The 13267-nt window shown below is 34.8% G+C and overlaps 1 protein-coding gene across 2 annotated transcripts in view; it reads left to right on the top strand.

Annotated features, from left to right (window-relative positions):
- Positions 1–5237: 5237 nt before the first annotated feature.
- Positions 5238–13267, top strand: part of LOC121315976 (G patch domain-containing protein 2-like) — a 101364-nt gene continuing 93334 nt past the window's right edge. The window contains exons 1-2 of one of the 2 annotated variants that reach the window (XM_041250631.1): positions 5238–5292; positions 9790–10491. In XM_041250631.1, the coding sequence (XP_041106565.1) occupies positions 9806–10491 (686 nt within the window). In that variant the 5' untranslated portion in view covers positions 5238–5292; positions 9790–9805. Of the gene's footprint in view, positions 5364–9789; positions 10492–13267 lie in introns of both variants that reach the window. The other variant, XM_041250630.1, reaches the window with a different exon arrangement.

Raw genomic sequence — 13267 nt, 5'->3', positions numbered from 1 at the left:
TTTTACATTTTTCAATAATTTTTTGGGAGGTGTAGCTCACATGAAAAAAATATAAAAGACCAGACAACAAAATAAATGATGTCACTGGAAAGATCTACTTAATGCCTTTCTGTAGATGTACTGGCATTTAATTTCTGATTTAAGGTTCCACAACTAGAAGTGTTAAACACAAAGTGTTCATATTCATGATCTTATGCGGTCATTCTGCATAGGCAGCAAAGGGTTAAAACAACTTTGTACATAAAATAAAGTGTCCCGGTTTAGCATAGCGGTGCCAAACAATCACAACAGTGTCCCCCAGCATGCACCACTCTGCTTCTCATGCAAATGAGCCTTGTCTGTATAGCCCGGGTCCTGGCGGCTGTCACAACAGGGTCTCCCATTGCTCATCCTTCCTGGACATTTTTTATCTTTACACAGAACATCAAAAACAGTCTGAAAGTTAAAATCCCACCACAAAAGCCCTCCCTGAAAGTCAAAAAACCTTTGATATTCAGGGCCAGAGTGATGACTTTCTAAGCTGCATGGAAACCCGGCCTTTGTGTACCATTCAGCAATGCAGGAGAAAAGGTTATAGTCACTCATAGTGAAATATTCCATGAACATCCCCACCTCCAGGAGCATCTACATATAAACCCGATCCTCAATATAAATCACAATTTTACCCCAAACCTTAAATTTAATACTAAACTTAAAGTCATATCTGATTGCAAAACTGCAAATAAGCCCCACAGTGGGGCAATATTAGTCTCTATGCACCAGATAGAAAGTGTGGATGTTCTAGGAGCATTTAGTCCCAGGAACATTTAGTCCTGAATTAATTGACAACCTACTGCATGTTTTAGTCACTGAGAACATACGTTTTGTGGTTCCACATTTCTTCTCTTGAAGATCTTTTAAAGGTTGCTACTCTACATGGTGTGCTCCAGGTAGTTATTGTAAATACCAGAGGGGTCTGGTAAAGAATGTTTACAATCATAGCAAACCATTGTAAATGCATAGTATAACCAAAAGAAAAGCATGGGAAAACGTCAAGATTTCTGTGCAGATGTACCATAGTAAAATAAGGGTACACAACAGTATTTAATCTACTAGCATGTGTGCTGAGTAAAATACATCTCTTTGTGCATTAGTCATCTTAACTACAGGCAACGTGTTGTATTATGCTTTGAAAGGCATATTTTTTGGACTGAAATGTCTTGTAGAGCTCCTAAATTAAGGAATTATGGAATGCATTTGTTTGTCAGGGAAGCTGGGACCATTACAGTTTTCAAGTCAAGACAAAAAATGCACTTTTATATAATAGCTTTCTTATCTTAGTGGATTTTAATGTAACTTTAAAGTTGCTATTTTTGTATTATTATGTGTATACTGTTATTTAAATGGTCTGACTTTGGCAGTCATATGTGTGACATGCTATACAAATGTATTGTAGTTTGTTCTTTTTTTTTCATAACCATCATGTACTACACATGTCGCTTACTACACAGTATGTTGTTTAGGATTTGCATAAATTACAGTATATTACATTTTCACAAAATGGTCAATTTAGAGTTACAGCCTCTGGGTGGTTTATTGGATTACTGAATAATTTAATAATTGGTAGAAAAAATACAACAAAAGGTAACTAGAAAGAAGCAAGAATTTGGAATTGGTGCATTTTATATACTGTATCAGAAGAATCAGCCTTAGGGTGCAATAAGTAAGGACTGCATTCTAACTGAGATTCCATAGTATATTGTTCACATATGGTTGTGACTGTTGTACACAAGTAGAGGTGATTAGACTGAGGCAGAAAGAAGTGAATGGCTTTAAAAAACTGTGACTTTACATGAGCACTGAAATGTACAAAATATAAAGACATTTGTTTTTGGTGCTTCCATAAAACAAAGCATTGCCTGAGATATGCCTGGACTCTGCATCCTCTAAACCAGCGATAAATCAGAAGAACTGCCTTCTGTTCTTTTCTTCCATTTTCCTCAGCAATCCTGAAATAATTAAATACATTACTGTTTGTACTTCATTTAAATGTACAGGTATATACCTTGTTAATTGTTTAGTTATGAAAAAAAGTTGTTTTATGCACAAAAAAAGTCTGATATAATTAAAACCTTTGTAAACTGTTATTAAAGTCTATAATGGTTTCAAAAATATTACATCGTTTTTGACTGAAAAAATGAGTAAAAAATGTGGTATGAAAAAATAAATGAGAAACACCTGTAAGAGCAGCATTCTTATGTGCAAATGGGAAGTCCCACAAATGCCTCACTCATTTGTTATGCAAACAGATTTCCCTGACATGTATTCTGTAACAGAAAATCTTCTCTCTTTTGCAAGTTTTTTCTTTTTTTTTTTTTTTTTTTTCCCCAACCACACTGGGAAAGACTTTGATAGAGATGTTATGGTAATAGACAGCTAGAAACTATTGATGTTTCACAATAAAGTGTCTTGAAAATGACGGCTGAGGACCAAGCTGGAGAAAAGACTTTCTACCGCAACGTTTTTGAAGGAATTAGTGAAATGGTGATGTATCCCTGGCTGGCTAGCTTATTTACAATGTTATATGAGGGATTTCTAAATTTTATCTAACCCTTGCATAACACACTCTTTTTAGTTCTATACATTTTCCCTGTGATATACAGATGGGACTCTGCAGTAATTTTTGTTTGTGAAAATGGTAAATATGTCCCATTGTGTAATCATTTAGGTCACATGCACAATATTACATTTAAAAGCACTTGATAAGCACCGCTTCGCTTTGCATTAGCTTTTGTCCTGGATTTTGCATCTCTAAGCTTTTTTTTTTAAATCTGCTTTTCATGAGGGATGAGCTGGAGTAATACCTTCTTTAAAGTGGCAGATGTCCCACAATCATTTCAAGTTTTCTTCTAAAATAGAATTATTTGGAGTATTATATGCTGTCTGTTTCTCTTCACCCAGATGTGAGAACCTTTTTTTACATTCCAGTTTGTTTACACTGTCATCTATCCAGAAGCCAGTCAGTTAAGCTCCTGCTGCAGTTCTACTGATATGAATACTATTTCACTTTGTGAGGTGTGAGGGACAGATACATTGTCAACTATTAATCATAGTCTATCATAGCTCTGCAAGCGCTCTCAAAACATACCTTAACACCCCTGCCACCCAGGCTAGAGCATGTGAACTGGGAGTTGAGACCACCAAACCCATTTTACTTATCAATTAAGTAAAATAATCTAAATTAACTTACAGTAGAAGCTTGTGGAAGCTAGTTTAGTCACTATGGAAAATGAGCTGGGACTATACATACAGTGTGCTACAACAAGGTCCTTTTTTTAAATGACTGTAAATCAAAGTTTTAAAACAACTGTCTCTCTTACTAGCAATATGCCTAGCTTATTACTAGCTGGTCTCCTATCTTCTACCTGCAAGAAAGATACATTTGTCCACTGTTCCAATTACTGCAGAAACTACACATTTAAACGTTACACAGTTTAATAAGCATTGGAAAGATATTTCGCAAGAACTCTCAACAATAGCATCAAGTATAACATTGTGACCTGAAAACTACTTGCAGTGCTCATGTAATTCTGGAAAACATAATCGGCTGTATTAGAGTAAAGCAAACAAATTGCAGTTCAAATAAAGGGGAAAGGTGTAGTGTAGTCTAGAAATCCCAAGAACAACGTTGCTATGGTACTGAAGAATATCTAGATTAAAAATACAGTATTTGATCAGTAGCAGTAGAATTAAAATGTTCCAATTATATATATATATATATATATATATATATATATATATATATATATATATATATATATATATATATATATATATATGTGTGTGTGTGTGTGTGTGTGTGTGTGTGTGTGTGTGTGTGTGTGTGTGTGTGTGTATTTTTGTAATGTGAAAGGATGAATGATTATTCCGTAGTGTAGCCTATATAATTACGATTGTATACAGATCAATAAAGCACACAACTTTCCAGAAGTACAGTACTTGCATTCCATGGTATTTCTGACAAGATCTCTATGTAAATGTGACATACAAATAGCCAGGGTCCCTCCGCATACTTCCACCTTATAACTTATGCTAAAGAAGTTCCGAAGCAAGTTTCATTGGACGGTCAAGCAGCTCTAAATATTTGGAAAATTGGTCTCCATATACTGTTCTAACGCCAGATTTTGACACTCAGTTTGTGCTAAAGAATGTTCTTTTCATTAGATAACGGGCCTTCTTCCTTTAATTCGCTGTGCCTCATTCAACTTGCTCAAAATTAATGATGCACCACATCTGCACGCTCTCATGTACTGCGTAAGTGTGACCAATTGCTATATTGATCAGTCACTAATTATTTGAAAAATAATGTTTCAAAATATTTTTTTTACATGAAACAGAGATTGTACTTTATGCCGGTTAACACCGACTTTGTAGACTACTACAATTGTATTTCATATCTGATATAATTTGTTTATGTATTAATCGATTGTTCCTTTGCTCTGATTAATCTATTAAACAAGGAAGCAAACATGTCAGATCTGGCATAATTTACCACTGACCCTGTTATTACTGACTTGGCCACCAGACTAATTTTAAAGTCTCTGTAACTGTCTTACCCCACAAATCAATATACTTTTATAATATACACGTTTATAACAAAAATGTTTACAAAATGCACGGTTATTGATAAACTCGTTGTAATAAAACATAAATAAATAACACATTTTCTGACTAATACACTAATAGATTAAACTATGTAATTGTGAATGCATACACGGTTACTACAGAAGAAACTGTAAGTTTAAACTGCAAACAAATAAATTAGCTTATGTAGAACCCTGACTGGTTTTCTGTGAACTATTCTCCTAATCTCTATTTCTTAGCCTGATATCTTAAAAATGTAAATACAATTTGGGATATGTAATTTGATAAATTACCTGTTTCTATTAAAACATTCTTTAATTTCATCTATCTACCTCTGTAGCGTCACCATTGTGGCCATGTTTCTGATGTTTATACGTATTACTATGGAGACGTGACCAAACTACAAAAACAAGTAGGGGGGAAGCGAGGAAACAATAAAATTACACGTGCAAAAGAAACTACATAGAAACAAAGTACAATCAAATTATAAATAATACTTATACAACAGAAACGTGTGCATATTTAAAAATTATGGTGCATAAGTAGCATTTCAAAATATATTTTCATTTTTAAGTTGCGTTCCTACTTCCGGTTGCTTAGTTCGTTCACAGTGAGCATTTTTGAATCATCATGGTGGCTCCCATGAGTGCTTCATGTTTGTTTCTATTTGTAAGTAAATGTTTTATTTGAGCTTTAATGTCCGGTACAGCAAATAACGTCTGTAAAACGGGAGACAGTTGGTAAGTTGCAAATTTAGAGAATAGGAAATTGAGGTAGCTAAAAGAAAGATTATACTGTTACCTGCGATGGTGTCTGTAAACCTTCAGAAACGTTTCATATTTTCTTTACATGAAACGTATAGCAAACACCTGCAGACTTGTTCATGACTCGCACCGTGTAAACATAACACAGAACAGTGGCACAGCACTATACGTGTCTAAATCTGACATCCATACTTCAGGATCACGGTTTTAGCCACATATTTGCCGTTCGTGTTTGAGTAACTACTCGGCATTGTCAGAGGGGATGACATTGACTCAATACATCCGTTCTTGTTACTGTTGTTTTTTTGTTTTTTTTTTACCATCTGAAAAGGCATTGCTAAATGATGATAGTTTACTGTTTTATTGTCAGGACAGTAGCCACTGTATTATTAGAAAATTAAGTTAAACTAAAACAAAGATAGAGCAAATCATGGTATATTTTAGTCGAGTGTATGATGTGTTGCAGTAAAAAAGACGTTCATTTTTCTTCTTAAAGATATGGTTGCTTAAGAAATAATCAGTATATGCAGCACTAATAAGAGTGTGAATAAAGCAGATACGATATTCTCACAATGTGTTGCAATGTCAGAATTAAAATGTTTGCGCAGAATGTTATTATGTATGTGTATAATGAACAGATACCTAAAAAGCAGCGTACAAATGGTTGTTAGAACTAACTAATAAGTATTCTTAGAACTAACCCGCTGTAAGTCTGCTGCTCTCCTTAATATCTTATTTGGTCTCTACAGTAATGACCGCGAACTCACATGTTTCCGCTGGAATTGCAGTATTCATTAAGGTTCAATCTACAACAAAAGTTGTAAGCATTAGTTGAGGGAAGGCCGAAAACACTAAGGAAAGAAAGTGCTGTGCTGTCTGGTGTACTTGACCTTTCAGAACTTCATTTTCAGCTTTATTATTATTATTTTTTTTTTAGGGCTGCCATTATATACCTTGACAACATGATGCACATGACACTGAATCGTTTATTTAAAAAACAAACAAAAAAACAAACAAACAAACAAAAAAAAAAACACTTGTTGTGCGCATTGGGTACTAAATACTTATGTGTTTTGAATTAAATGATTTCAAAGTCAAATCTAAAATGCCGGAACTGTCCGCAATCAACCGGTCATCAAACATCTGTGTTTACAGTTAATATACTGTACACTGCATGTACCAAAACATAAAACAAAAATGTGCGCATATGCAAAATATAGCACTCCTGTTTGTCTAAATTCTCTAGGCATGATACATTTGTTTACACTAGTAATCTGTATAATTACAATTCTTCAGTCTAACTGAGAAGTGTAGTACCGTCTGGAAATAACTACTGTAGCTTGTATTTTAGGATATCATTTTTAAACAGCTTTTGCATTCAAAAGTCAGATACCTGTCTATGTAGACAACTGGGCTTGGAGATCCATCATGTTAAATGATTTAATGCTTTTGGAGTACAAGTATTGTAATTTTTGAATAAAAATATTGATCTCCAGGGCTCCATTATATTGTTTACATTCATATTTAATGCTTACTGTATTTGTAGTCTCCCAAAAAATTAAGCTGGTTCTGTTTGTAATGTAAGATGCTCGAAAGCTATAATTCAACAAACTGGAAAGAATGTTCACTGCAAATTATAAAGGACACTGATAATGTAAAGTGATCTGGAGCACACCACATCATGATTTACTGTACAGTAGGCCTATTTGGTCGTATTTCCTATTAATCTTAGTAACAGAACACTTTTGTAGAACGTTAATTTCCTGTAATTTTTATACTTTAAATATGCAGATGTAAGAGTGCTGTGAAAAGTTGCTGCAGCTTCCAACTACCTATTAACTTCTGGTGTTTTAGTTCAAATTCACCCCTGTGGTCTAGCTAGGTCAGAAATGTCACCTACAGCTAAGGTACCAGTATTCAGCACTATCTGTACTAAATAATCTCACCACAATAAGAGAAGGGCCTGTATTTTTAACAAAGACATTAGGTAGGCAAGAAATTTGACATTTTAAAACCTTGGTTCCTTTAAACTCTCCATGTATGAATTAGTACACTTGTAGATACAGGGAATTAGTATTAAAGATTAGTCATTTTTTTTTAAGACACCAAACTGTTGGTAATCTCAGTTAATTTCCATTGTTGATGGCATTGTTCCTGTTATATGTCTATGAATGAAGTGTTTTTGTTGATTTTAATAAGTTGATTATGATATGAATAAGTTTTTGTTGACTTTTTTCTGGTGATTTTATATGCATCTTTTAACTTAGTTGTCTGTACTGCTCACAAAAGTTAGTGTAATAAGAGGTTCTGTTATGTACTCTACAAGTGTAAAAAGATACTCTAGAAATCTTGACAATTCTGTCAATAAATGTATATGTATATATTTCTTTCACTCTTTGTACCATCCAGATGCACACACACAGTAAAAGGCACAGTACTTATTTTTCCATTAGTAGCATATGTCAGTTATTTCTAAATACTCTTTCGAAACACTGATGTCAATCTGAGTCCTTTGATGAAAAGCAGTTGTCAACTTAAACACACAGAATGTTTGTTTTTTGGGTTTAGGGTAAAGCTTTGACATACATCTGCATGTACGAGAGGCACATAACATAATGTTTAAGCCAAGGTTATAGGTGGAGATATGTTCTGCGTGGATGACAGCAACATCAGTCATGCTGCTTTAATCACTATCAGTTAATATTTTTATTTATCTGTTTACAGGCCTATATATTGATCTTTTTTCTTTGTTTTGTATGAATATTCCTTTCGATGTAATTACATCTTCTCAATATAATGGAGTTTTTTGTTTTATATGAATAACTATCCTGATCTCGGTCAAAGACGACAGTCAAGCACATTTAATACTACTGCTGTTAATGTTGTCCGCCCTCCCGTCCCCCCGTCCCCCGTCCCCATGCTGATCATATCACTGGTTATTATCACACTATGGTTAATATCACTCACATGTAACAGACCTACAGCTGGTTTCCATCAAAAAGGAAACATGATCATCGGTAGGTACTCTGAAGGTGCCATGTGTTTACTAACAAAAATATACTTTGGCTGATCCAGTCTGAGGCTGGCAACTACTGTACAACTGAGCAGTCTGAACGCCAACCAAGGCACTTTAGCAAAGGCTATATTAAAAAGTTAACAAAGGGAATCTGCTGTAAATTGGCATACATATGGGATGTCATTGTATCCAATGTAGGCATTTTAAATGCCCCTGCTTGCATTAAATAATAATTAGTTTGCTGCTGTTGGTTTTCAGAATGCATTTTTTTTTAAATATGTTTAATGCAATAAAGCCTAGCACTGTAGTGTTCATTTATACAATGTAACTGAAACAAAAGCTGGTGACAGCACTTTGTTTAGGGCAGATTTTGGAAGTTAGGCTGTGCTCCACTTTTTTGAGGCTGCATTTTGTTTGAATAGAATAATAGCCCTCTGAACAGACTGTCCATCTGTCTGTTCTTCTCTGTTGCTATTATGATGTCTTACCATTAACCCATTATAGTATGACCAGCTGCTGGTTTCAAAGCTAAGGTCAACAAATGCCCAATTGGGGATTGTAATACTGTACATGTTTCAAGAAAATACAACAAATAGTCCAAGAGATTCAGCGACAAACAACATGTAGGCCTACATCAAGCATCAATAAGATTGATCTTTGGACTGCTTCCCTAGAAATCTTTTCTTAAAACCTTGTATTGGTTGTTGCTCTTCTTATTTCTACCTAATTTTGTCCTGGGTTGCTGAGTGTCTTTTTAGGAACTGGTTACTTGATGTACTGCTGTAGATAGGTCCATAGTTTTGTTCCATACTGTATGTAAAACATCAAGAAGGGTACTACTTGAACATCAGTATTTAGGTCTGTCACTGTTCAGATCAATTGCTGTATATCAACCTTTGGAAGGTTTTAAAAGTTAACCTGAATAACAATTAATAGAGAACAGTTAAACATGTGAGCTTTAACTGCACTAACAGGACAACTTGCAAAAGTAGATTGAGGATTTAGAATTGACAGTATAACTACTACAGTTAACATTCAAACATTACTAAAATAATAAAATAATAATTCACTGTTACTACAAAGCTGTTTTCCAGCTGGCTGTTCAATTGCATATGAAGCTAGTTTAGGTGTTACCAGACTTGTACATATATTTTGGCTAGTGATATGATATGTCAAACTTTCTGTCAAAAGGTTCTCAGTCTAGTTCCTACAATAGGGCAATATTGAGAAAATATTACCGTTTTGACAAATACTAAACTTGCAAAAGTAGAACTGTAAATCTTGATAAAAAAAGGGAGTAAATAACTTGCTGTAGAACCTACATACCTACTAGGTACATACTAGGTTAAATGCAGTAGACTTAAATTTTCTTTTTCATTTAATCAGGCAGTTCAGTAAAACTATGGAGGAGCTGGTTCATGATCTAGTCTCGGCCCTGGAAGAAAGCTCGGAACAGGCCCGTGGAGGCTATGTGGATATTGAAGACCATTCCGTCACGATGGGGTGCCTCCTGAAACGGCAGGCCAGGAAGCGGAGGGGAAGAAAGAGACGGTCAGACAATGCTCACCATCCCTGGGAGCCCTGCCACTACCTGAGTGAGGGCTCAGAGTCCAGTCTGGAAGAGCAAAACAAGGACTACAGAGACAACCACAGCAGCAATTACAAAGACAACAGCGACTCGGATGAGCAACTTTTGGTTGCCAAGCGGCGGCCCTCCTCAGCCCTGACCGCTGTCAGAGGCAAGAGACCCCTGTGGCACGAGGACTTGGCTTCCGAAAACAGTAGATCTCTTCGCAGGAGGAGGAAGGTGAAACGCATGGCAATTGATCTGCCAACAGAGGTCACTGGTGCTCTGGCACTGACCCAGCAACAGGGCAGCAGCAGAGACCAAATAATGAACTCTGAATGCAAGCCACAGCAGGAGATCACCAAGAGCAAAGTCAAAAAGAGAAAGCTGACTTCAACAAGGCAAGGGGCAGAGGTCCTAGACGAGGGGGTGGTGGTGGAAACTGAGGAATTGAGTCAAACAAATAAAGACAAAATGGAGTACGAGGAACGCAAGGACTCAGATGAGAATATGAGTGACAGGTGGATAAGATTGAAGTGCTTTCTTTCTTTCTCTCTTTTAGCTTAGTTGGATTTGTCATATGAAAACATTCCTGTGCTGACCATATATATATATATATATATATATATATATATATATATATATATATATATATATATATATATATATATATATATATATATATATATATATATATATATATATATATATATATATTTGTAGTCAAAAGTTTACATACCCCAATGGAAATGGCAAATGTTTGGGTTAGTTTATTTCATTGACAAATTTTCAATAATAAAAATTTAAAAAAAAATTAAAATTAAATTTGAGGATTTTACAAACTCTTTAAAGATCTTCAATATTTAAAAGTAAACCCATTGATTGGAAAGCTAATGTGATGTGCACACGTATACATGTGTGTACATATATATATATATATATATATATATATATATATATACTATCAGAGAGAGAGAGAGAGAGAGAGAGAGAGAGAGAGAGAGAGATGATATAAAAGATATACACACATCCCCTTAGTTTAAGTACAGAGGATAACATTTTTATATTTCTTACTGCCTAGACAGAGCTAAGCATAGCCTTTGAAGAAAGGGACAGGTATATCAGGGCTCAAAGTTGGGCAAAATCCTTATGGGCATCTGGCTCCTAACTTTTGAAATTTGGTTGCCATGTAAAATACCATATAGTGACGTCACTGTTTGACAGCCGCCTTTGTCAACACGCGTGCCTTAGTCCAATGTAAAGCCAGCCTGAATATACGCTTTAATCACCGTTACAAATCAGCCCGGAAAAACGTAAATACAGTATGAATTCGCTTGTGTAATTTACCTTTTTCTGTTAAGTGAAAGTAAATCTCCATTTTTGTACACATCCTATGAATGCTGTCAATGTGCTATATGAAACAAAACAAAAATGTGTTTACAATCAGCAGAAATAGCAGCTACTCTGTGGTTTTAATGACAAGTTGGAAAAATAAAACAAATGGATGTTGACATTGAGCAACTTGATTTCAGTAGTTTATTATACAACGGCAGAGTATGAATAAACTTTATTAACACATTGAAAACTGAAAAGACAGCCCGATTAGCAACAACACGTTGGCTACCAGATGTGAAATTTATATTACTTTCGCTAATACATTTTAAGACATAGTACTAAATACAGTAAGTTAGGGTCTGCTGAAATCGACACAACGAACACGCACTGAAATAATATTTAAAAAAAAAAAAAAAAAAAATATGTGCAAAACTAATAATATAACTAACCTGACCTGTATCTGACCTGCTCACTCCCACAGTCTTCAATGGTGAATGCAAATTAATATTTGATCGCTGAGACCAATTTTGGTCGCCCCTGGCGACCCATAGCTCATAAATTTGAGCCCTGTATATGACTTAGCCCTCTTAGAAATTCAAGTCAGAATATGCCTTAATGTACAGTAGAATCTCTGTTCTGTCTAGTGGTACAGTACTATAGGCTTGCCATACAGTACCTGTTGTACTGTGGACACCGCCCTTACAACTCATGTAACTAGACTCTGGGCAGAATTTTCAAAAGGTTGTAAATGAAGCAGTTATGCTTATTTCATTATTAAATAATCATCTAATGTGATTTCTGAGAGAGAGAGAGAGAGAGAGAGAGAGAGAGTGAGTGAGTGAGTGAAGGACCAGGACCAGAGTTAATTTCTTACAGACTACCTAGATAATTCAATATTTGTAGTTTTGAAAATATTTGAACCTTTTTTGTTATAAAGGAGATTTATTCACTTGTTTTAACCATTTGTAACCTTACGGAATGTTTGTATTGCTAAAATGATATACCGTTATTTACAGGAAGTGTAGTGTTACTACCAAGAAACTATCAGTACAACTGTAGCCTATTTGAATTCTGCATACGTGCAATATGACAGCTGACCTTTACTTTAGATTTTATTTGAATTATGCAACTGAAATCTTGGTATAGAAAACGGCATGTTGGATAGTGCAATAAAGTTTCCTTAGGTGATTGCGGATTTGCAATGCATCCTTGGCTTTTAACACCTGTGTCTAATCCACACAAAAATGAAGAACAGGCATACAAGGACACACAGATCCACTAGGAATGTGATCGAGATCACGGACATGGATTTTGCCTAGACGTGTTTAATGTTGTCAGACTCACCCCTCATTATGTACAATGCACACGTTCACCTTCACAGGTTTGTATGCATATAACATGTTCTTATAATACTATAAGAGTTCAGTGGCTACTTCTAATCATGCTGAGTTTATTTATTGTAGAGGCATGGTTACAGAAATTCACCGAACAATTAATTATATATTTGGTTAGGGAGCTTGATTGTAATTTTAAAAGCTTAATACATATACAATGAAGTGTTATATACATGGTATACATGTATAATAACTAACAACTACAATCACAAATGGCACTTCAAACATATTTATTTATAGCCTGCAATCATACATTCTAAAATACATACAAAAGTAGATGTCAACATAAGAAAATAAATTCCAACCAATATACATAGATGGCTTACTGTAGTGTTATTATTATTTTTTTTAACCAATAAAAGTTTGCAAAATCCACATTAAAAGAGTTGTAAATAGTAAGCTGTGGCAAAATTTCCCCCCGAAAGAGGGTAAATGACTAGTGGGGCTTAATGATGACTTATTATTTATTTATTTATTTATTTGTTTATTTTAAATCTGTGCCGTCTGATTTTTACCCATATGCCAGGTAATCGTAAACCAGTATTTTATATGTGAGGTGTGCTAAATA

The sequence above is a fragment of the Polyodon spathula genome, chromosome 5, assembly GCF_017654505.1.
Source record: "Polyodon spathula isolate WHYD16114869_AA chromosome 5, ASM1765450v1, whole genome shotgun sequence".
Classification (NCBI taxonomy): Eukaryota; Metazoa; Chordata; class Actinopteri; order Acipenseriformes; family Polyodontidae; genus Polyodon; species Polyodon spathula.
This window is presented reverse-complemented; position numbering and strand designations above follow the sequence as displayed.